We start from the raw sequence: 26,430 nt of genomic DNA, 5'->3' as shown, positions 1-26,430 counted from the left end.
CATGCCAAAACACCTGAAAAATGACCAAGGACACTCAGATTAAGTGTGATCGCAGCCTCGTTCTCTGTTGGGATCTTTGGGGATGAATTGCTCCACAGTGTCTGCAGATAAAAAAGTCAGGGATGGCTGTTACAAAACTATTTTACTGCTTGTTAAGGTTAAGTAAACATTTAATGTTCATATGGAGAATGGTTGTAGAAATATGGGATTTTTTAGGCGCAATACACAGAGAATGTGGGAAGAATGTGATATACAAGGTTAAAATTAGTTAAAAGAAATAGGGAGCATAAACACATCTCAGTTATACTATCATAGTATATTCACATATATAGCAGTATCACAGTCGTGTTCCCAACATATTTCGCCTGTCAAGGCTTCTTCAGGGGATTTTAAAGACCACTGTTTGTGTACAGGCAAAAATGGAGTGGCCATTGGACAAGGCCATGCCCAATAAGGATAGGTGTGGCAACGAGGTATGGTGTGACCGCCGGAGACACGGAAAGACCAAGATGTATAATTAAATGAACAAACACAAGGAGGCGCCTAACTTCTGAGTCTAATGCAGATAGCAGGCATTCAAGAACTGAAATACAGATGAAACAAGATATGGTATTTACCTTTGGACTTTGTTGGAACAAACAGCACCCTCCTGACTCGAGCCAGGAATATACTATGATAGCATAACCAAGATGTGTTTATACTTCCTATTTCTTTTAACAAATTGTAATCTTGTATATCAGTAAATTGTGAAATTGTATTTCTTCTCACATTCTTTGTGTATGGCACCTAACAAAAAAACATATTATCATAACCATTCTCCATTTGATTGCTTGATGTGATGGATTTAGAGTAGATTACTTACCCACATTAAAACATTTCTTTCCTATTTAATGTTTATAGTTTGGCCATAGGCTTACATTAATTCTCCAGCATCAGAAATTGGGTAGATTTTTGGGGTAGAGTGAACATTTAATACATTTTAAGAAACTGTACTTGCTCTCTGTATCCTTTTATATCATACCATATATGTTTCCTATGATATTTATGTTACAGTATCTCACAAAAGTGAGTACACCCCTCACATTTTTGTAAATATTTTATTATATCTTTTCATGTGACAACACTGAAGAAATGACACTTTGCTACAAGTAAAGTAGTGAGTGTACAGCTTGTATAACATTGTAAATTTGCTGTCCCCTCAAAATAACTCATCACACAGCCATTAATGTCTAAACCGCTGGCAACAAAAGTGAGTACACCCCTAAGTGAAAATGTCCAAATTGGGTCCAATTAGCCATTTTCCCTCCCAGTGTCATGTGACTCATTAGTGTTACAAGGTCTCAGGTGTGAATGGAGAGAAGGTGTGTTAAATTTGGTGTTATCGCTCTCGCTCTCTCATACTGGTCACTGGAAGTTCAACATGCCACCTCATGGCAAAAAACTCTCTGAGGATCTGAAAAAAAGAATTGTTGCGCTACATAAAGATGGCCTAGGCTATAAGAAGATTGCCAAGACCCTGAAACTGAGCTGCAGCAAGGTGGCCAAGACTATACAGCGGTTTAACAGGACAGGTTCCACTCAGAACAGGCTTCCCCATGGTCGACCCAATAAGTTGAGTGCATGTGCTTAGTGTAATAACCAGAGGTTGTCTTTGGGAAATAGACATATGAGTTCTGCCAGCATTGCTGCAGTGGTTGAAGGGGTGGGGGGTCAGCCTGTCAGTGCTCAGACCATACACCGCACGTTGCATCAAATTGTCCCAGAAGGAAGCCTCTTCTAAAGATGATGCTCAAGAAGGCCCACAAACAGTTTGCTGAAGACAAGCAGACTAAGGACATGGATTACTGGAACCATGTCCTGTAGTCTGATGAGACCAAGAAAAACTTATTTGGTTCAGATGGTGTCAAGCATGTGTGGCGGTAACCAGGTGAGGAGTACAAAGACAAGTGTGTCTTGCCTACAGTCAAGCATAATGGTGGGAGTGTCATGGTCTGGGTCTGCATGAACGCTGCCGGCATTGGGGAGCTACAGTTTATTATGGGAACCATAAATGCCAACATGTACTGTGACATACTGAAGCAGAGCATGATCCCCTCCCTTTGGAGACTGGGCCGCAGGGCAGTATTCCAACATGATAACGACTAGGGTTGTCCCGATACCGATACTAGTATCGGTATCGGCACCGATACCGAGCATTTGCCTAAGTACTTGTACTCGGGCAAATGCTCCCGATGCTTCCCCCGATACCTGGAAGTCAGCTGTGATCGGCGCGTGGGGGAGTTACAAGATTCTCCCCCCGCCGGCTTTCAGCAGCTTTAGTGACTTACAGCGGTGATCGCTCACAGCTGACAGTCACTGCATCCTCCTCCATGCCCCCTCCTTTCCTCTGTCCCCCTCCGCTGTCCCCCTCTGTTCCTCTCTCCTTCCCTGTGTCTCTCCGCTGTCCCCTCCGTTCTGCTGTGTCTCTCCGCTGTCCCCCTCCATTCCTCTCTCCTTCCCTGTGTCTCTCCGCTGTCCCCCTCCGTTCCTCTCTCCTTCCCTGTGTCTCTCCGCTGTCCCCCTCCGTTCCTCTCTCCTTCCCTGTGTCTCTCCGCTGTCCCCCTCCGTTCCTCTCTCCTTCCCTGTGTCTCTCCGCTGTCCCCCTCCGTTCCTCTCTCCTTCCCTGTGTCTCTCCGCTGTCCCCCTCCGTTCCTCTCTCCTTCCCTGTGCCTCTCCGCTGTCCCCTCCGTTCCCCTCTCCTCTGTCCCCTCCGTTGTGCTGTCTCTCTCTGCTGTGTGAATGGACAGAGTCAGCTGACTCTGTCCATTCACATAACTGAAACATTGTAATCTCTTGTGATTACGATGTGTCAGTTTATGAATGGAGAGGAGCCGCTGTCTTCTCTCCATTCATTCTCAGTGCAGCTCAGGCTGCAGAGAAAGGGACTGGGGAATCTCTATCCTCTGTCTCTTTCTCTGTCTCAAGGGGGAGATATCAGAGGTCTGTTAAGACCCCTGATATCTCACCAAAGCCCCCCAACAGGGCTGATTAAAAAAAAAAAAAAAAACATATAAAGAATAAAAAAAATATTATTGTAAAAAATAGAAATTGTAAAAAAAAAAAAAAACACACACACACATACACCGTTCACCCCCTCCCCCCCCCCCCCCAAAAAAAAGAAAACACTGTTAAAAAAAGAAAAAAAACACTGTCACGTGACATTACAAAAAAAAATATCGGTAATCGGTATCGGCGAGTACTTGAAAAAAAAGTATCGGTACTTGTACTCGGTCCTAAAAAAGTGGTATCGGGACAACCCTAATAACGACCCCAAACACACCTCCAAGGCTACCACTGCCCTGCTACAAAAGCTGAGGGTAAAGGTGATGGACCGGCCAAGCATGTCTCCAGACCTAAACCCTATTGAGCATCCATGGGGCATCCTCAAGCGGAAGGCGGGGGTTTGCAAGGTCTCTAACATCTACCAGCTCCGTGATGTCATCATGGAGGAGTGGAAGAGGACTCCAGTGGCAATCTGTGAAGCTCTGGTGAACTCCATGCCCAAGAGGGTTAAGGCAGTGCTGGAAAATAATGGTGGCCACACAAAATATTGACACTTTGGGGACACTTTCACTTAGGGGTGTACTCGCTTTTGTTGCCAGCAGTTTAGACATTAATGGCTGTGTGTTGAGTTATTTTGAGAGGACAGCAAAGTTACACTGTTATACAAGCTGTACACTCACTACTTTACATTGTAGCAAAGTGTCATTTCTTCAGTATTGTCACATGAAAAGATAGAATAAAATATTTACAAAAATGTGAGGGGTGTACTCACTTTTGTGAGATACTGTATATATGCATTTATCTACTGAGATCATTTTAGATAAATGCATCATCGTATATTGTATATACAGTAACCATACACATATACATGCCATCTGCTTCACAGTCATAATGAGTTCAAGATTAGTGGCATACCACATCTGAAAAGAAATGGTTTACTTTTCATAATAATTGTCTATACATGTTTATCAAACACTATTTAGATTTGGGTGGACTTTCCAGTCTAACGACGTAAATAGTATCAGCATCGTCAACTTGTCACTGCCATTAAATTCTTTCCCTGGCTTTAAGCAGCACTGTCAGTCACCCTTGTATTGAAGGACTCTGGGTCTTTAGCATACCAGCAGCCCAGGAGAGTTTGCCAACATGGGAGATTTATGGCAACTTACCTTTCCCTCATGGGGGCAAGTAGGTTGGCACCCCCTACCTGCTGGGAGATGGTACAGTACAAGGAAACTCAAATAGCATAATTGGACCACCCTCTTTCTTGAAAACAAGAAAATTACATTTCTATTCATGTACTCAGCAGAAAAGAAGCATGCCTATGTGATGAAAATGATTGTATTTTTATTTTAATTAAACAGATTTTTCTATGTGATCATAACCCATAAGAGCTGTTTCTACTGAAAATCAAGTTATCTCTACAGACTGCTTAAAAATATCAGTTTGACCTCATCCCTCCCTTCCCCTATGACAGCCAGGGATAGGCCTCCAAACATCAGGACTGGAATGTGGGCAGGTAGCTCTAGCAGAAGCCACATCCTATACTGATTACATGTTGCATGTTACATGTTGGTTCTACACCAACTACAGTGCAGGTGCGATGATTTCGACAACAGGGGAGGGCAACATGCAAGTAGCTTAAGTGGACTGGTCATCACAACCCGAAGAAGCTGATAATTGGATCATAGGACCATGAAATAGGGTAATATTAGTGGGTAATAGAAATGTATTTTGAAAGATGATCTACAGATTACTTAGAAGCAATGTGGGGGATGGCGGCCCATTTTATTTTTATTTTTTAAAGTGGAATTCTACCCATAACAACTTGATTAAAATAATGTTCTTTAACAAGGAATATACATTCCATATTAACTATTGTGCTACCAAAATCAGTGAGTGCTGTAAACTACCTCCAGCATTGCTCCTGTTTCTTCTTGCCAGAAGCTGCCATTTTGCCGAAACCCAGAGCCCCTGAACAGCAGTAAATCTTTAGGCTATCAGCAGACCAGCCTCTACAAATTTGGCACAGTACCTAAAAATAGAGAGCAACTGAGCATCTACAGAGCAGGATGAGACAGTGTATTACTGGATTTTAAACAGTAATGGGACTTAGTTTTACATAGCTATACCTACAAAATTGGCCAGCCTGAAGTGATCTAGCAGGACTTAATTTTCTGAATTCCACTTTAAGTGACCATAGTTAGGCAGGCTTAAAACGATGGAAGAAATTAAACCACCAAATCAGGTCTTATACCATACATATCAAATTATAGATATATATTTCTATATTATAAACATAAAAGATGGAGGGGCAAATAAAAAACAGAGCAAAATATCGTCAGTTGTTAAAGTGGAGCTCCACCCAAAAGGGGAAGCTCTGCTTGTCTGCCTCCTCCCAGCCTCTGTTGCCACCTTTGGCACCTTTTGGGGGGGGGGTTACCTGGTTTTGACAGCTTCCACTTCCGCCTGAGTTCACCACGGAGAACCCCCTCCTTCTTCCCCTACAGCCAGCCCATTCACAGAGTGCAGCCACAAAGCTTCACTGACGGTTTCCCTTAGTGGAGATGGCAGGGGAAACACCTGATAGCCAAATAAAAAAGCCAAATAAAAAATCGGCCGGATGAAGACACCGCTGGATTCCTGGACAGCTAAGTGTCAAAATATTAAAAATCAGCGGCTATGGTATTTTTAGTTGTTGACTTTTAATTTTTTCTGAAGAAGCCTGGAGCTCCTCTTTAAGGAATGCAAGGGGCACATTGCATGTCAAATGAACTATTATGTTGCAGCAGATATAGATTATTTGGGGCAAAGTAAAGGTCTTGCGCCATCATCCTCTTGGCGCACTAATGCAACTTTGATTGAGCCAAATATTGAGAAACAAATTTTCTATTCCATTCCATTTATTTAGTGCAAAATATGGAGACTTTTCGAGCAAAAAGTTGCACTTGTCATTTCTTATTACAATTGCTGCACTAGTTGCATCTTTAATTTCAGACCTGTCAAACTGAACTATTATTTGGTGGACACAAAACATCAGGTTTCTGTGTGCAAAATATTTGGTCCACCACCAGAGCATAGGGGAGTACCATATGCTGGGGGAGCAGAGGATAGGGTAAGTAAAAGCTATTTCACTGACCCCTAGACCAGAGGTAGGCAGCTGTGGCCTCCAGCTTGTGGATTTACATGCCCATGAGGCATTGCAAGACAGACAGTTACAAGCATGACTCCCAGAGGAAGAGGCACATTGTTAGTTAATTAGTTCCGTAACAGCTGGAGGGCCGCTGTTTGCTCACCCCTGCCATAGACTAAACGAGCATTTAACCTTTGCAGTGCAGGCACAGCCCCACTGTAATGCCCCGTACACACGATAGGATTTTCCGATGGAAAATGTGTGATAGGACCTTGTTGTCGGAAATTCCGACCGTGTGTAGGCTCCATCACACATTTTCCATAGGAATTTCCGACACACGAAGTTTGAGAGCAGGCTATAAAATTTTCCGACAACAAAATCCGTTGTCGGAAATTCCGATCGTGTGTACACAAATCCGACGCACAAAGTGCCACACATGCTCAGAATAAATTAAGAAATGAAAGCTATTGGCTACTGCCCCGTTTATAGTCCCGATGTACGTGTTTTACATCACCACGTTCAGAACGATCGGATTATCCGACAACTTTGTGTGACCGTGTGTATGCAAGACAAGTTTGAGCCAACATCCGACGGAAAAAATCCTAGGATCTTGTTGTCGGAATGTCCGATCAATGTCCGACCGTGTGTACGGGCATTAGGGAGGGTTTTCAAGTTTAAGCAAAAATTTCTATACTTGCCAGCTCTGAAGCTGATCGGCTCCGGTCTCCAGTGGCAGATGCTGTGTGCAGGAGGGAAGTAACAATGGCTGTGAAATGCCCGGGAAGTGGCATCACCCTCTCCTGCACACATCTACAAACTGAAGACGTCGCTGACAGCTGATGCTGGGACTGGACCAAAACGTCTGCAGAACAGGTAAGTATAGAGCTTTTTGCTTTACAGGGCTAGATACACTATATTGTCAAAAGTATTGGGGCACAATATTGAGTTGCCCACCCTTTGCAGCTATAACTGCTTCAACTCTTCTGGAAAGGCTGTCCACAAGGTTTAGGAGTGTGTCTATGGGAATGTTTGACCATTCTTCCAGAAGCGCATTTGTGAGGTCAGGCACTGATGTGGACGAGAACCCCTCTTAAGAGTTCCCTTGGAACTAATGGGACAAGCCCAACCCCTGAAAAACAACCCCACACCATAATCCCCCCACCACCAAATGATGTGGACCAGTGCACAAAGCAAGAGTTTAAAGTGTTACTAAACCCAGCACCCTTCATTCACTATACCTGATCTCCCACAGTACACGAAACATGGAAATGCAATTATTTTAGTAAATATAAATTGTTAAATACCTTTTCTCATCAGCAGTATATAGCAGTCTTGTGACTTTGATCAGTCTCCGGCTGAGAACTGGTTAAAGCTTGTAGGAGGAGTTTTCATTCTCCACTGACTGTCCTATGAGGCTGCAAGACCCCTGACCCTCTGTCTGGACAGTGCTGATTGGCCTACATGCACCCTCCCAAGGGAAAGAAAACTCTCTGGGAATAAACACCAAACTGAGCATGTTCAGAGTGCCCCTAAAGCTCTGTACTATCAGGAGATGTATTGAGGACTGTGGAAGAAGTGGAGAATCATAGAAGTCAGGATCAAACAGCCTTTTTTATTCAATATGGAGGATTAACCGCTTAGGTTCCACAGTGAGTATAACAAGCATGCGTTACTGCATATAGTATACAGACTGATTTTACTGTTGTGGGTTTAGTAACACTTTAAAGCAGAACTAAAGCTACAGATACCTAATCTCCAGTGGTCAAATGTCTGTGAGGCCCCTCATCTCCATCACTATCCTCTCCCCAGCATATTCTGTGTGTCAGTCTTGATCTGTGCATAGGCAGGAGTTAGTCATCCCAGCACACCAGTATTGTAAAACCACCAATGGGTGCTGCCATAGCTGGTCATATGTGCAGCACCATATCAACTTCAGATCAAACAAAGGCTAAGATGGCAGCTTCCTTGGCTGTAAACTATAGGAGAATTTTGTTCAGCTTTAACAAGGATTATACAGTGTGTGACAATGACTGGCACCATTTTGATAACATCATTTTCTGGGGTACATTTTCTGAGTAACTACATAACAATAGAGGCTTGTGTATATGAAGCACTACAGTCCCCAAAGAGATTGCTTTAATATTATCTGGAAATGCTTTTTTTAAATAATAATGAGTTTGCATTATATTTTCATATGTTAAGTTCAAATCAATCATATTAAATATTGAATTTAACTTAAAGTGGACGTAAACCCAATGTCATCCTTTCTAAACTACTGCCATAGGGGTTATCTATAAGGATATACATACCTCCTGCATGTATCTTTACCTGTCAAATGTCTCCCCTCTGTCTGTTATGAGAACCGAAAAACTGCAGATTCTGTGGGTGGGTCTGTTGTCTGGAGCTCGGTGGGTGGAGTCGTGATGTCAGTAGACTCCCCGCCCACCTCTACACTCCCCTTGTCAATATCCATTTTCTCCTGTGTATTTCTAACACTGAACTTCTGCTATGATCTCAAACATCCAGTGAAAAGACAGGAAAGTAACCACATGACTTCAGCGTGCCAAATCATGGTGAGGTGTGGAACAGCCAATCCTTGCAGAGCTGCTGAAGAAAGGAGTGGGAGGGAATTAAAAAAATACTGCATGTGTCTTAGGCTAGTGCACGAGATGTAAATCACCTGTCACTCACAGCAAGGGGGAGGATTTGACAAAGTTTTTCTCAGTTTGTCAAGAATTGTCTCACTGAACAATAACAGAGGATTGCTCAGAGATGGATTTACTCTGTGTGGCAAGACTGGGCTCAAATGATAGCAAATCTTATACTCTACAGTATGATTGATAAAAAAAAAATTGGGGTTTACATCCACTTTAAGCAGTTGTATAAGGGCTTATTCACACAGACATTAAAAACATTGTGTACGGATGCATACAGCGCATAGTTTTGTATGCATGTGTGCACAGTGTGCCACTGTGTAAAAGTAGGAAAAAGCCTGAGGGCTTTCACACTGGAGCTGTTCGCTGGCAGGACGCTAAAAAAAGTCCTGCTAGCAGCTTATTTGGAGCGGTGTGTATATCGCTTCTCCACCGCGCTGCCCAATGAAATCAATGGGCAGCGCAGCTATACCCCCAGCAAAGCGCTGCTGCAACAGCGCTTTGCGGGTGGTTTTAAATCTTTTGCGGCTGGTTTTAACCCTTTCTCGGCTGCCAGCGGGGGTAAAAGCGCCCGCTAGCAACCGAATAGCGCCCCGAAATTGACAGTAAAGCGCCGCTAAGAATAGCGGCGCTTTACTGCCAACGCACCCACCGCCCCAGTGTGAAAGGGGCCTAACTCAGAGCTCCCATTAAGAGGCAGGTGTGCTCTACTCAAGAAACAGCACTCCATGCTGGAGGAGAGATTCTGTGCCCATAGAACTGAGAATCGAGACTGCTAGGTGAGTCTGGGGGACTGGGATAGCGGACTCAACTAGGCGAGTCCAGAGGACAGAGTGAAAGAGCACAGGGTGCAAGGAGACCACAAGGCTGAGAGGCCGGGGAGTGGGCCGTCTGTGTCCTAGAAACCAAGGTCACTCTAGCAAATATACAAAAGAAAACGCGCAATAGAATCCTGTAAGGTCTGTATTGGAATTGAAAAATTGGAATATATATATATATATATATATATATATATATATATATATTTTTTTTTTGTAAATATTTTATTATATCTTTTCATGTGACAACATTGTACACTGTAGCTTTGCTACAATGTAAAATAGTGAGTATACAGTTTGTATAATAGTGTATATTTGCTGTCCCCTCAAAATAACTCAACACACAGCTATTAATGTCTAAACCGCTGGCAAGAAAAGTGAGTACACCCCTAAGTGAAAATGTCCAAATTGGGCCCAAAGTGTCAATATTTTGTGTGGCCACCAGGGTGGATATAAATCAATGATTTAAAAAAAAAAATCAAAAAAAGATTATTTTGATTTAAATCTGATTTTTTTTAATTTAAATCGATTTTTTTGATTTTTATCAAATTAATTTTAATAAAATGCTTTTGGAGTGAAAATCTATCTAAAGATAGTCTTCTATTTAAGAAACATTAATAATTTAGTTTATTCAGCATGAAATGCAGCTTAGTTATGTAGCATGAGGCTGTATATTCTGCAATACTTAAATTTTTGTTAAACGTATTTAATGAATCCAAGCTCTGCAAGCTGAGATAACATGCACTGCATTGATGCATTCCCACAATTTCACAGTTTCAATTTCCATGAGATAAACCAAAGTTCAGGAATATGCCTTTATCCCATTGTTTTGCAAATCTATGTACACTACAAACTGTATGATTGATTTGGTTCTGGTATCGCTGTTTTACTAACCTGATAGCTTATTATTCTAAATAGGAAACCTTCATTTAGTTTGCAAATATTAAAGATTCTAACTACCAGCAAGAATGAGTCCTTACATTTAAAGAGCACCTGTCATTTCAGATCCATCATGACAGTGCCTGTTATCCACTCACCTGCTGCCGCCACGTCCCTAACCTTATTGTGTCACTGCCGCATCACCAGCCATCCCATTAAAGTGAATGACACTGTTGGTGAGTCAACAGCGGGTCAGAAAAGTAGCCGCTGCAGGACATGATTATGATTAAAATCGAGTTGATTTAAATCAAGCCATTTTACTAGTGATTTAAATCATGATTTAAATCAACTTGATTTAAATCAAATCCACCCCGGTGGCCACCATTATTTTCCAGCACTGCCTTAACCCTCTTGGGCATGGAGTTCACCATGCCCATGACATCATGGAGCTGGTGGATGTTAGAGACCTTGCGCTCCTTCACCTTCCATTTGAGGATGCCCCATAGATGCTCAATAGAGTTTAGGTCTGGAGACATGCTTGGCCAGTCCATCAGATTTACCCTCAGCTTCTTTAGCAGGGCAGTGTTGGTCTTGGAGGTGTGTTTGGGGTCGTTATCATGTTGGATTACTGCCCTGCGGACCAGTCTCCAAAGGGAGGGGATCATGCTCTGCTTCAGTATGTCACAGTACATGTTGGCATTCATGGTTCCCTCAAGGAACTGTAGCTCCCCAGTGCCGGAAGCACTCATGCAGCCCCAGACCATGACACTCCCACCACCATGCTTGACTGTAGGCAAAACACACTTGTCTTTGTACTCCCCACCTGGTTGCCGCCACACCGCCTTGACACCATCTGAACCAAATAAGTTTATCTTGGTCTCATCAGACCACAGGACGTGGTTCCAGTAATCCATGTCCTTAGTCTGCTTGTCTTCAGCAAACTGTTTGCGGGCTTTCTCTTTCTTGTGCATCATCTTTAGAAGAGGCTTCCTTCTGGGACGACAGCCATGCAGACCAATTTGACGCAGTGTGCAGCGTATGGTCTGAGCACTGACAGGCTGACCCCCCACCCCTTCAACCTCTGCAGCAATGCTGGCAGAACTCATACATCTATTTCCCAAAGACAACCTCTGGATATGACACTGAGCACATGCACTCAACTGCTTTGGTCAACCATGATGAGGCCTGCGTGGAACTTGTCCTGTATGGTCTTGGCCACTGTGCTGCAGCTCAGTTTCAGAGTCTTGGCAACCTACTTATAGCCTAGGCCATTTTTATGTAGAGCAACAATTCTTTTTTTCAGATCCTCAGAGAGTTCTTTGCCATGAGGTGCCATGTTGTACTTCCAGTGACCAGTATGAATGAGAGCAATAACACCAAATTAAACACACCTGCTCCCCATTCACACCTGAGACCTTGTAACACTAATGAGTCACATGACACCGGGGAGGAAAAATGGCCAATTGGGCTCAATTTGGACATTTTCACTTAGGGGTCTACTCACTTTTGTTGCCAGCGGTTTAGACCTTAATGGCTGTGTGTTGAGTTATTTTGAGGGGACAGCAAATTTGTTTAAATGTTTTCCAATTTTTGAAAAAGCCTAACCTTCTCCATAGTATAGAATCACTAATTAAGGAGGGATTGAGCCCATATCCATTTATTGTGGAGTTTTTGTAGTGTTGTGTCCTAGCAACCAAGGACACTAGGTGCCTAGAGCTGTCTGAGTCCTAGAAACTAAGGACACTAGGTAGCAGGTGGCTATTATTAGTGTGTAATCATTCAAGTATGACTACAGATTGTTAATATGTACATGTTAGCTGGTGGTGGCCTACGTACGCTGTACACACTTAAACATAACACAGATGTTACATGCATACAGTGTACGCATAGCTAAAAACACAGGACCTTACTGCAAGGTTCTGTCAGTAAGATGCTGTATTTTACGTTGTGCAAAATTATGCTTGTCTGAATGAGCCTCGAATATGCTTGATATGTTTGAAAAGAATGTTACTAGTAGGCACAGTCCTATGGGGAAACTAGGGATTTTCTTGGCAGTTAAAGCGAGTCTAATGCCGCATACCCACGATCGGATTTTCCTACGGGAAATGTTGGATGTGAGTTTGTTGGCGGTAAGTCCGACCGTGTGTATGCTCCATCGGACATTTGTTGTCGGACTTTCCGCCAACAAATGTTGGCTGGCAGGTTCTCAAATTTTCCACCAACAAATGTTTGTTGTTGGACTTTCCGATCATGTGTACGCAAGTCCGTCGCACAAAAGTCCACGCATGGTCGCAAATTAAGTAGGAGCCGGAATCGCTCGGTCTTGTAAAACTAGCGCTCGTAATAGAGATGTCACGTACGTCTTGTCCGTCACTACCTTTGTAATTGTTGGCCAACATTTGTGTGACCGTGTGTATGCAAGACAAGTTGGAGCCAACACCCTTCGAACAAAAATCCACTGTTTTGTTATTGGAAAGTCCGATCGTGTGGACGGGGCATAAGAGAACGTTAGGGTGTCTGTGCACGTGTATGTGTTTTAGTCAGGTAAATATGAAATGTGAAGATATATAGGTGAATTAACCCAACACCTGCGCAAAGGTGAATTAATGCAAATTTTGGTAATATTTATTGATGCATATGCACTTTATTGGGAGCGCGATTAAATAATTTTGGTTAATTCAGGTAAATATGAAACATTTGAGAAAAATAGTTAATATTTAACATTTTAATATAGCAGGTGGCATGCTGAAGATTATTCTGCAGTTCTGCGGTAAATACACCTGAATACTAGGATATCAAATACACAGCTGAATGACTCAGAGGAGAAACACAAACCCCTCTCTCCTAACCTATATAGATTTGTATGGTTTTTTTTTTTTTGTTTATAAACTAGCAGTGAACAAGAGATCAGGTAGCGCTGGACTTTTTTTTAACAAAAAGTGTCATGGAATTGCTTTGTATTTATTTTTTTTAATATTGTTTTTAATTTTCGTATTAAGATTTTATTCAGATTTTATTCAAATAATGAAAAGATATATACTGTAAATGATTGGCTGATGAACATGCAAACATCCACTCAAAAGTTCCAAGGAGAATTAAAAACTGTTTTTTAGAGCTTCCACCCTTCACTCTAAAACTAAATCAAACCTGTAAGTGGAAGAATTTTCAAAATGGCTCACTATAAAAAGTAAACCTCTCCAGATGGTTGGAAGCTGCCTTTGCTCCCATATAGAACTTCCAAGGACCAGTAAAAGTTTAGATCTTTCTGCGCCATTGGCCAAGCTTCCTGGTCACTGGCATTAGTCCCACTCAATTCCCCCTTTATCATTGCTTTACCATTGACTAATCATTTTAATGAGAGGCTCTACCAAGCAAGTGTTATGCCTGGTACACTAAAGTTACGAAAATTCTCATACAACGGAATAAAAATTCGGAAGTGATGTAATGTGCTGTTACATTTGTAATTGTATTTTCGAACGACAACTGTACTGATTAAACGCAAATCGTACGATCTGGTATTGTACGAGAAAAACATTTTCGCGATTGTCCCATCGGATAATATTGGATGAACTCTCCTGATCAGCTCTCGAAATTTTTCGTACGATTTTCTGATCTTGTGCACAGGCCATAAGACATATAAGTGGCAAAGAGCAAATAAAACACCAGTGGCCTGGAAGCTCAGTAATAGAGTTACAGATTGCCCTATATATTGAGGTTCCCAAGATGTTTTATGCCCGTACACACGGTCGGACATTGATTGGACATTCCGACAACAAAATCCTAGGATTTTTTCCGACGGATGTTGGCTCAAACTTGTCTTGCATACACACGGTCACACAAAGTTGTCGGAAAATCCGATCATTCTGAACGCGGTGACGTAAAACACGTATGTCGGGACTATAAACGGGGCAATAGCCAATAGCTTTCATCTCTTTATTTATTCTGAGCATGCGTGGCACTTTGTGCGTCGGATTTGTGTACACACGATCGGAAATTCCGACAACGGATTTTGTTGTCGGAAAATTTTATAGCCTGCTATCAAACTTTGTGTGTCGGAAAATCCGATGGAAAATGTGTGATGGAGCCTACACACGGTCAGAATTTCCGACAACAGGGTCCTATCACACATTTTCCATCGGAAAATCTGACCGTGTGTACGGGGCATTACAGGGAGCCAAGGCAGTGTGCAAGCACTTGGAAGTGCCAGCTATTTACAGTAAGTGCCAACATATATTACTTTTTTTACTTTAAGGACAAAGGCCAACTTTTTGGTTAGATAGTAAGTAAATTGCCTCCTAATTATGGACTTGTAATTATGGAGAAATGCATATACCGGTAGTTATATAACCTTGTATCTTATCTACTAACGTTTAAATTGCTATTGTTCAGGTGCTGTTTTGCTGCACATTGTGGTAATTATGTTTTAAATAACACAGTTTTTTTCACCAATGAACAATTTAAGCACTTCTTTATTGTTCTCCAGAATATATTTCAGTACACAATGCAGACCATTGAGCAACACATTACACATTATTTCAATATAAAGCGCACATAACTACATTGTTTTTTAGGATTTATATTTAGGTTTTGCAGACCAAAAAAAACTCTGAAAGTAGCAATTCACTTACAGCATATCATGCATGCTGTTTATGCAGAGATAATTACAGAGTTGCTATATTTACCGTATAAGTGTACACTTAACTTTCTGTATGAGCAAAGTGTAAATTTAGAGTCTGTCCCTACAATTTATTTTATAATTATATACCATGCTAAAAGCAGACCCATAAGTCTGTTGTGTTTAACACTGTGCAAGTCCTTTGGCTTTGCACTTCAAATTTGAAATAATGCTTATAGTGGACCGAACTAAAAAAAAAAAAAAAAAAAAAAAAGATTTGTGATAGGGAACATTAAAAAAATGTTAATCGTGCCTGAGAAGTACCCTGAAAATATACATTTCCTCTGGAATTCCTCCTGCAAAAATAGTGCACAACCAGGTATGTAAGGCTGCCTATGTACTCATGTGCCTATAACCTCATTGCTGTATATCTGCTGTGTGATATCCAAGGCACTGCTGTCTCTGACTGCTAGGGTCAGGGAATTGGTGTACCTAATGATGTCACCAGTGTGCTTCCCACTGTTCTCCTTGCTGGAGGCAAATGAGGAAGCAAACCCTGCCTCTATTAAAATTTGACAGCCATGTAGAAGCCCTGCACATCCCCAAATGTAGACAGTGTGCATTTTGACCAATACAGCTGCTCCTGCACGGCTGCCAAGTGAAGATTACCAGAATGAGTTTCATCTCAATCCTGCTGAACAGCCTAGGAAAGGCATAGAACAGGCTGTATTGTTCCCACAGAGCCACCAAACGATCGCGTGCACCCCTGCACTTGGCTACAAACCTGTCCAGCCCATCCATGACACAGGTCTTGGAACACCTCTGGATGTAGAAATCACTCTCCTGGGTTCAGATGCTGCCAGCTAAGGAAATCTGCTTGCCTAGAATGTACATGGCTGACAAGGTGAAGTTCTGCCCAGTACAGAATTGGCTCTACCTGTTTTTAGTGAGACTTCTGGTTTCTTCCTGATAGTTGATGTATGCCACCACTGTGACATTGCCTTACTCAATCTGGATCGATGGCCCTCCAACAGGTTTTTCCAACATGGAAGGAACAGTAAATCACCCAAATCATCAGAAGATCCAACATATTTATTGGGAGACGAGATTAGTCTGACGTCCAAGTCCCCAAAGCCTAGGTTTCCCCCACCCCCCCACCCCACCCCAAAAGATTTGCACCCTTCATAAGAATTCTTCAATAGACAGGAAGAAAGGACTTCCCTGACCACTGCAACAGATTTCTGATCCATTATGCCAGGGATAGCCTTGTCTTTGGTGTCCACCAAATTGGCCTGTCCAGACAGTGGACCAATTTGTCTCACAATAACAGGATGTTGTATTGCAGATGTCTGGGGTGAAATGGGGCAAAAGGTCCCAAAACTGTAATGCAGAGGCAGAGAGTCAGACAGATTCTGGATTGAAGAGTTCAAACTTGAGACTGTAGAGTCTGACGTTTATCTCAAGGAATGAACACTCTGAGACATGTTAAAGACCAGACCCAGATACTCCTGATGAGTCAGTTGCAGCGACAATTTCCAAAGTCTCAGCTTACACCTAAGCTTCTGTGATGGCGGACCAACGCTAAAGCCAACAGCTTGTATATCACTCGAGGATCTGAAGACAGACCAAAAGCAGGGCCAAGAGTTGGTAGTGTAGTGGTCCCACAGCAAACCTCAGAAAATGTTGCTGTACTGGAAAGATGGGCACATGTAAGTAACTATTCACAGAAGCCAGAAAGTTTCACTGGTGAGGGAAGGCAATTTTGGGACCCAAATGTATACTTGGCTTTGAGGTTCCAAAGGGAAGAATAATCCATTGGGTACTGGGACAGTGAGCAGGTTGGAGTAAAACTTCTGAAATGATTCTTCAGCAGGGTCTGGAGCCCTGATACCTTGGTCCAGAAGCTGTGAGAGGGCCAGATGGAGATCTGCTTGTTTCTGACGCGACACATTTTTAACCTCTGCAGCTCTTTGCACGTGTCTAGCCCATCTAGAGTGTAAAGAGGTTTTAAACAATCTCTTAGGCTGGGTTCACACTATTGCGAATTGGATGTGGATTTCACCACATCCAATTCGCATAGCAGGAGATTGTGACCGGCTCTCTATGGAGAGCTCTAGCTCCAATTGAGAGTATAATCAATCAGAATCACACTATAGACAATTTAGCCACCAGTTATAAATTGTATGCTTAATAACTTTAGTGCCTAGCCTATTTATTCACTGCTTCTGAGCAAATGCTTGTATTGTCTAACTTCAGTTGCACAGTTTTGGTCCATGCAAAACAGATTACTGCTTTGCCCTCCTTGATAAAGCTTACTTACCAAATTCAGACTGTAACCTTACCAACAGAAGTTATATTCCTTCCCCATTTTATTCAAAATCAAAGAAACAAAACTGACTAGAGTTGTACTGTGTCATGGTCACACATAAATGTTTTACCAAACCATACTACACCTTACATAAACATTGTAATTTACAGGGAGCAAATGAGGCAAGACAAGCCAAGATGCAGAGTCAGATCATTGCAGGTGCACATAGCATATAAATTCAGTTTAAGACTGGGAGGCATTTCTGCTGTGGCTTGACAGTCACATACCTAAGCACCGTGCAATTTCAAAATAGCATAGAATCATCATCTTTCACAAGGATGAGGGAATGTATAACTTACACTGTATTACTGTGTAGAAACCCATGTATACATATATTAATGTGCTTATAATATTAGCTGTATTCCTTCATTTCTGGAGAGTCGTATCACTATGTCAGTAGAGGAATATATTATCCACAGCCCATAGAAATAAACTCACACTATTTGTTTAAAAGGGTCTAGTCACCATATCTTACCCTGACAAAGGAACTTTGGAAAGCGTTCTATATCAGTCATCAGGGCTGCTGTTTGAAAAATACACTAAAAAGCCTGCAGCACTGTAGGGGGGGGAGGGGGTCACACAGTGGGACCCGTGCAGCAGTGGGAAGAGGATGGTGCACAGGGCGGGCGATTGTTGTGACGGGGGGTCAATTACTGGAACTGATCCCCTGTATGACTCTCTCTACAGCAGCTAAAAGCCAGCTGGAGGGAGAGGAGGAGAAGCCAGCTTTCATCTGCTGCAGTGAAAGCCATACAGGGAATCAGTTCCAGTAATTGCCCCCCCCCCCCCTCACTGACAAGCCACATCCGATTCCCCCTTCTCCCTGAGCCCCCCTGCTAGCCCCAGTCCCCTACAGGAAGACCAGTGGTACTCCTTTATCGGTGGTCCTGTTAGTCATAACTAAAGAAGCACTTTCTACTGCAGCATGCAGACTGCAAATCTGTCAAAAAAATTGACACTTCCTGGAGTGTCGGACTGTGAGATTCCCAATTCTTCCCAGCTATGATATCGTAGCATTTCTTAGTTACATAGGCGGTAAGGTTGAAAAAAGACACCAGTCCATTCAGTCCAATCTGTGGTGTGTATGTGTGTGTGTTTATGTCAATAGTACATTGTATATACCTGTATCTTGCGATCATTAAGAAGCCCATCTAACAGTTTTTTTTTAACTATCAATGCTCCCTCCTGATACCACTGCTTGTGGAAGAGAATTCCACATCCTTACCGCTCTGACAGTAACCCTGTTAAACCGCTTCTCTTCCAATATCTGTCAATGGCCACGTGTCTTTTTAAACTCCCTTTAACGGAAACGTTTTTTTCCCCATGCTAGGGTCACCAGTATGGTATTTGTGTATCGCTATCATATCCCCTCTCGAGTGTCTCCCCTCCAGAGAGAATAAGTTCAATGCTTGTAGTCTTTCCCCATAGCTGAGATCCGCTTGTCCCTTTACTAGCTTTGTTACCCTTTTTCTTCTGGATGTAAGAAAAATCTCAAAAGATTGGCCTTGAAACCGTACTTTAAAACCTTGAAACGTAGCAAGCCTGCTGTAATTATTAAATTTGCAATTTTTTTTTGTGCCAATTTAATAAGATTTTTTTACTACCAGAAAAACTCTGTGATGATGCTGGGCTGGGGGGAAAAGGGGATGCTGTAGGTGGCCCAGAATTCTCAAGATGTAACTCTCCAGGATATGTCAACAGGCTGATCCAGGAAGCACTTTATGTGAGTACACCAAATACAAAATGCCATCACAAGTTTAGTTGTGAAAGTAGGCTATGGTGGAATAGAAGGTCAGAGTCATAAAATAAAAACGAACCCACAGAAATACCATTTAATGTAATAAAAACACTAAATGTATGAAGGCCCTCCGCATGGGTGTAAATAGGTACACCTGTGTAAATGGGGACCAAGATGTCAGCAGGTGATTTTGCCTGCAAGCAACCACCAGTAAAATGAAATATCTTTTTTTGGGTGGAAACAAGCCTTTAACAATTAAAAGTGTTATTTCTAATATGTTAATGGTATGTATCCCTGAATCCTTTTTGCCGCACACACTTAATACAGAATATGAAGGATAATTTTTTCTTCCCCTGTATCATATGTTATCAATACCTATGAGACAGAATGTGAAAATAACAATGCCCACACTATTTGTAGTAGTGCTAGCTGCAAGTAACACCTGGGCAGGGAGAAGAAACCAAAGCAGTACCTAAGTCTTCCCAAATGGAAGACAAGCCCCCAACTTCTTATTAGAGGGCTATACAGTGTTACAGGCACCTCCGAGATTTATTTTCTGAGAATTCACTCATTTTTTTCTTGAAAAGAGTTCACATTTAACTTGATAGCAAAATAAAGCATACACTCAGCATGAAAAGGCTGACCTTTAAATAATATGTGAATCATATCAAAGCCATGATGGAAACAAAACAGTGAGCCATTTTACAGAACCTCCTGCAGCAATGTCACACAGCTTATTGTGTTGGGATTCTGTATCTTTGGATGTGTCAACAATCACATAACCAGGTCTGACAAGATAATTCAGCCATTCTAGGATTTACACATATTCATTTATTGTATATAGCTGAAACGCTTTTAGGATCTGAAAACTTACATTTCATTTGCTTGACAATGGGTTTGTTAGGATCAAGCCAGTGCTGGAAAAGAAAAAGAAACACAGAGGTCAGTGCTAACTGTATGGGACTTATGACATGAATACACACACAGAAAAGCATTCATAATAAAAATCAAATACAATTTGAACTGGTTAATAATTATAACATTCTTTTGTTTGTATTTCAAATCTGGGTTAAAGGATGCTTGGAACCGCTCTGTATGTTAGCACTAAGCATACAGAGGAAGCTATTGTGGAATAACCAGTGAGGTCAAAGGACTCTATCATGACTCCCCTTCATTTACTAGCTGTAAATTCACAGTGTGTGTCATATACAGCAACCTTTCTCTTTCTATCACATCCCCATTCTATTCTCTCAAACTCCTGAAAAAAGAGCAGTGCAATTCCTGTGCTTAGGCATCCCTATGCCTTGTGTCTCAAAGCTGTACAGCACGGTATATCTACAGCGTGAGATCATCTTAGGCACTACTCCCCATGAGTGCTGGTCTCTCAAGATTTGGTCCCCATTCCATGCTCTCAAATTCCTGAAAAAAGAGCAGTGTACTTCATGCGCTTAGGCAACCCTATGCCTTGTGTCTCATAGCTTTACAGCACTGTATATCTACAGCGTGAGATCATCTGAGGCACTACTGCCATGAGTGCTGGTCTCTCAAGATTTGGTCATGTTACTACTCTGCTGCTTTATGTTCTCCTTGCTGGAGAGGAATCTGCACCAGAGCACCTAAAATGCAAGAATCTCTCTGCTTATTTAGTTTCTGCACCTATCTTGCTGCCTTTTTTTTCTATAATCTTTATTTATGTAGAAAAACATTTCTCTTACAGAAAGTAAAATAAAGTAAAGTAAAATAATTGTTGTCACATATCTATGGACAGCAAGAAAAAAAAAAAAAAGGTAACATAAAAGAAAAAATAATTAATAAAAGGAAAACATCAGTTATCACAAAAGGTGTCAAATATAGACTTCCACATAAAGCAGGGACCCAGATTCCTGAGGCGTCAGGGTCCCAGCCATCAACCAAGGTGCCATAATACACACAAGCACGGCACCCTGAGGGTAAGGGGTGGCCCCCCACGGGGGAAAGGCCCACAGAAAAACTGATGGGTTGCCCCCCCTCGCGAGGGACGCCCCAACATCAGTGACAACATGGGAGATCCCGAGATGGAACAGAAGACCAAAGCACAAGGCCCTCGGATCCGCTGAAATGCTGTAAGTTGGAACATTACAACAGAAACCAGATAACAGGGAATATGACTAAGAGGACACTAAGATGATATATAATAAAGCAGCAGTCATCCACATCAGTTGGTAGGCTTAAAGCGGAAGTAAACCCGTCCATAAAACTGCTTCATTTCCGGCACGTGCTGGAAATGTAACACTCCCATTGGTTGTGCTCTCAACCAAACTGTCAAGCCATCCAATGGCTGGTGTCATAACTGATCACATGTGCAGCATCATGGCAGTTGTAGATTAAACAGAGGCAAAGATGGCAGCTTCCTTGGCAGAAAACGATAGGAGGGTTTACTTACACTTTAAAGAAAAATTAAAGGAAAATTTTAAATAAAACTAAAACAGGAAGCATAGCCTGCATAGCATGCAATGATAGGAAAGGAAAAAAGACCTTAAACTTTGGTAATGGCTACATAATTCACATAGTTACTCGCCCTGGATCAAAAGTGTGGTGCCGCCACGCTGCCCACCTACTTAAAAAAAAAAATCGCTCATGTCTGTCCATACACGTCACCACCGACTCCTTTGCTTCCATAATCCCATTCACGTTCCCAATCCACTCCTGTGTATTGGGCACATGTATTCGCTTCCAGTAGATAATGATTAATCTCTTTGCCGCATTTAGGAGGTGTGGGAGAGCGCTTTTCTTATAATGACTGAGTGGGATGGTAGGAACATGGGGTAGAAAATGAGTACATTTTTTATCTGAAACTTGGGACCAGAAGGGTTGAATCACAGGACACTCCCACCACAGGTGCAGGAGTGTGCCTCTCTGGCGGCAACCTCTCTAACAAAGATCGGGGACTGAAGGTATATACGTGATAAGGTCGCAGGCACACGGTACCACCTCGTCAGTAACTTATAATTAGTCTCTTGGGTCCTGGATTCAATAGAGTTGGGATGGGTTAATTGGTATATGTGTGTAAGTTGGGCAGCCGAGAACTCAATCCCCAGGTCCACTCCCGAATAAACGCGGCTTTAGTTATAGTGGGAGCGGAACCCAGTAGTTTATACAATACTGAGACTAAGTGAGGTAAGGCCTTTTTCTATGAACAGCTGCTCAATTGGGGTAAGTGTAGACAACTCCCTAAAAGAACGTCCATGGGCACCAAAAAAATGGTGCAATTGCTTGTAGCGCCAAAAGTCCATGGGAAAACTTCCAAATCTCTATCCAAGCGTCTCCAGGGAAAGCAGCCTACCATTTTCCAGAAATTTACCATAGCTGGGATTACCGTCAGCTGCTCATGACCTAAAACTAAAAAAGGCCAGGCATTCCCCAAGGGGAAACCATAGGAACCTGCCTACAGGGGGTCAACAAGATCTTGCTGCTTTTTGATCGTTACCAACCACTCATTAAATCACAACTCATCAGCTCTAACGTGAGAAAGCAAAGCCACATCCTCTACCAAAATGGCTGTCTCTACACAGAGACACAATGAGGTTGATTTACTAAAATTAGAGAATGCAAAATCTGGTGCAGCTCTGCACAGAAACCAGTCAATTTCCATTGTAATTGAACAAGCTGAAGTAGAAGCTGAATGGCTTCTATGCAGAGCTGCACCAGATTTTGCACACTTCAGTTTTAGTAAATCAACCCCGATGTGTCAGTAAGTCCCGGTTCACAGTTGTGCGATGAGGGAACCAGCATGATTCCCCATCACACCTCACTCACAGGCAGTTTTCACTGCTCCCTGCGAACCGCTGCGGGTGTCAATATAAAGTTAATGACACTCCCAAATCAGTTCGCAGAGCGAACTCTGAAATAGGACAAGAATCGGATTCCACACATGCGATCTGATTCCAGTGCGGACCAAAAAAAAGGTCCTGCACCATTTTGGTGCGAACGCGATGCGATTTAAGCTATACAGTTTGTATGGCTGAATTTGCATCACACAGACATCTCATGTGATGTCTGGCATCGCACTAGTGTGAACCCAGCCTTACAGAGAAAGATCAGCAGCAGGCAGCAAAAAGAAATCACTAGTGACCAATTCTTTACCCTTCTACTGGCCATTTTTGTACCCAGGACAAGTGCTTTTTAGGGCTATTGCACACTGCCATAATTTATCACATATGGGCGAATGGAGTAAAATACAGCAGTTGCTGTAGCACCTGGAGCACAGCTGCAGCGTATCTTTGGCCATAGCAATGCATTACAGAAAACACTGTCCCCCTATAAGTGCATAACCACTGGCACTAACAAATTCTCACACATGGGCATCTTTTTCAAAATGAATGTCCAAAGCTGTAGCATTTCCATTGACTTGATGAGGAGAAAAATAATTCTGTCACTAACCAATGCCTGTGTACACAAGTCCATAGACAGTTGAAATTATATGTAGATCTCGGCTAGTCAATATGCTCATTATGTAAGTGATTTTGTATGATATATGCAATGATATACACATGCGCATGCTTAAACATACATTTGTGCAAAGGGTGGCGTTTGTCCGCATGGCATGCACAGGTGTCCTGTGCATTCATGTGCAGCCAGTCCCATTCATGTCAATTGGAAAACAGCAGCTGCATGGACACAGCTGCTGCTCTCACTTTGAAAACCATGCGGATGCGTGCGGGTTTGTGTCCCCAAACTCACATTTAGGGAACACCGGAACACATGAATTTGCTTTGATCTAAACCTTTCCATTGTAGTTCTGGCTGTACGTTTAGGGTCGTTGTCCTGCTGGAAGGTGAACCCAGTCAAGTCTTTTGCACACAAGTTTTCTTCTAAGATTGCCCTGTATTTGGCTCCATCCATCTTCCCATTAACTCTGACCAGCTTCCCTGTCCCTGCTGAAGAAAAGCATCCCCACAATATAATGCTGCCACCACCATGTTTCACAGTGGGGATGGTGTGTTCAGGGTGATGTGCAGTGTTAGTTTTCTGCCACACGTCGCGATTTGTTTTTAGGCAAAACAGTTTAATTTTGTTCTCATCTGACCATAGCACCTTCTTCCACATGTTTGCTGTGTCCCCCACATGGTTTCTCGCAAACCGCAAATGAGACTTCTTATGGCTTTCTTTCAACAATGGCTTTCTTCTTGCCACTCTTCCATAAAGGCCAGATTTGTGGAGTGCACGGCTAATAGTTGTCCTGTGGACAAATTCTCCTACCTGAGCTGTGGATATCTGCAGCTACTTGAGAGTTACCATGGGCCTATTGGCTGCTTCTCTGATTAATGCTCTCCTTGCCCAGCCTGTCAGTTCAGGTGGATGGCCATGTCTTGGTAGGTTTGTAGTTGTGCCATACTCTTTCCATGGATGGATTGAACAGTGCTCCGTGAGATGTTCAAAGCTTGAGATATTTTTTTATAACTTAACCCTGCTTTAAACTTCTCCATAACTTTATCCCTGACCTCTCTGGTGTGTTCCTTGGCCTCATGATGCTGTTTGTTCACTAAGGTTCTCTAAAAAGCCTCTGAGGGCTTCACAGAACAGCTGTATTTATACTGGGATTAAATTACACACAGGTGGACTCTATTTACTAATTAGGTGACTTCTGAAGGCAATTGGCTCCTCTAGATTTTAGTTAGGGGTATCAGAGTAAAGGGGGCTGAATACAAATGCACGCCACACTTTTCACATATTTATTTGTAAAAAAAAAATTAGAAACATTTATCATTTTCTTTCCACTTCACAACTTTGTGTTGGTCTATCACATAAAATCCCAATAAAATACATTTACATTTTTGCATTTTTGGTTGTAAAATGACAAAATATGAAAAATGTCAAGGGGGATGAATACTTTTTCAAGGCACTGTATTCTACATATTTGTCTCTTTTTATATATTTATTTAATAATGTAAGAATTTACTGTATTGATTTATTTTCTAGCCCTTTCATTTGAGCTGAATGGCCAAAATCTGATCCATGGGTGACCCTCTTGGCACCACACGTCTCATAAAATGTCAAATGTTCATTAGTCCCATAAGTTGGATTCTCCTAGGACTAATGCCGCGTACGCACGAGCGGACTTTACGGCAGACTTTGCCCGGCGGACTTTTCAACGGACTTTATGACGGAACTTCCAAATGAACGGACTTGCCTACACACAATCCACCAAAGTCTGTCAAATTTGTACGTGATGACGTATGACCGGACTAAAACAAGGAAGTTTATAGCCAGTAGCCAATAGCTGCCCCGGCGTGGCTTTTTGTCCGTCGAACTAGCATACAGACGAGCGGACTTTTCGACTGGACTCGATTTCGACGGATTGATTTAAAACATGTTTCAAATCTAAGTCCGTCCAACTTTTGAGAAAACAAAGTCCGCTGGAGCCCACACATGATCGAATTGTCTGACGAAATCCCGTCCGCCGGGCAAAGTCTGCCGTAAAGTCCGCTCGTGTGTACGCGGCATAAGGCTTTAATGTGTATAGTTTTATCTGAGAATATTTAAACATTACTTTGGTGGTAGTTGACCCTGTCGGATAAAAACAATGCTAGTGCAGTGGCACACTGACAGCAATCAGATGTAGTGACAGGGAGGGACGTATTTACTATAAGAGGGGCAAAATAAACATATAAAGGGGATTTTGTCAATTTAATGAATAGATTTATCTTGTTCTTTTTTCAGTGTGGCAATGAATCATTGGTTAAAGAGGAAGTACACTGCATCCAAACACCACAAACTAAAAACGCTATTTAATTCATTTATTATTCAATATTCAAAGCAAACTCTCCCATCAATAATTAGGAGACTTCTGAAGGCAATAGGTTCCACTAGATTTTAGTTAGGGGTATCGGAGTAAAGGGGGCTGAATACAAATGCACACACCACACTTTTCAGATATTTATTTGTAAAAGTATTTTGAAAACCATTTATCATTTTCCTTCCACTTCACAATTATGTGCCACTTTGTTTTGGTCTATCACATAAAATCCCAATAAAATACATTTACGTTTTTGGTTGTAACATGAAAAAATGTGGAAAATTTCAAGGGGCATGAATACTTTTTCAAGGCACTAACTTTTTTTACTCCAGTAACATAATTTTTTCTCTCTGACTGCGCCCCACTGGAAAAAAAAATGACCACAAACAGCAATACAAACTAGGAAGA

General features: G+C 42.1%; 1 protein-coding gene across 1 annotated transcript in view; it reads right to left on the bottom strand.

The window, feature by feature from the left end:
* The window catches only part of FRMD3 (FERM domain containing 3), a 340,642-nt gene that overhangs the window by 135,568 nt on the left and 178,644 nt on the right, over positions 1–26,430 (bottom strand). The window contains exon 3 of the mRNA XM_073633722.1: positions 20,122–20,164. Within this exon, the coding sequence (XP_073489823.1) occupies positions 20,122–20,164 (43 nt within the window). The remainder of the gene's footprint in view (positions 1–20,121; positions 20,165–26,430) is intronic.

The sequence above is a fragment of the Aquarana catesbeiana genome, linkage group LG01 (assembly GCF_042186555.1).
Source record: "Aquarana catesbeiana isolate 2022-GZ linkage group LG01, ASM4218655v1, whole genome shotgun sequence".
Classification (NCBI taxonomy): Eukaryota; Metazoa; Chordata; class Amphibia; order Anura; family Ranidae; genus Aquarana; species Aquarana catesbeiana.
Note: the sequence above shows the minus strand (reverse complement) of the source record. Positions and strands in the feature narration are given on the sequence as shown.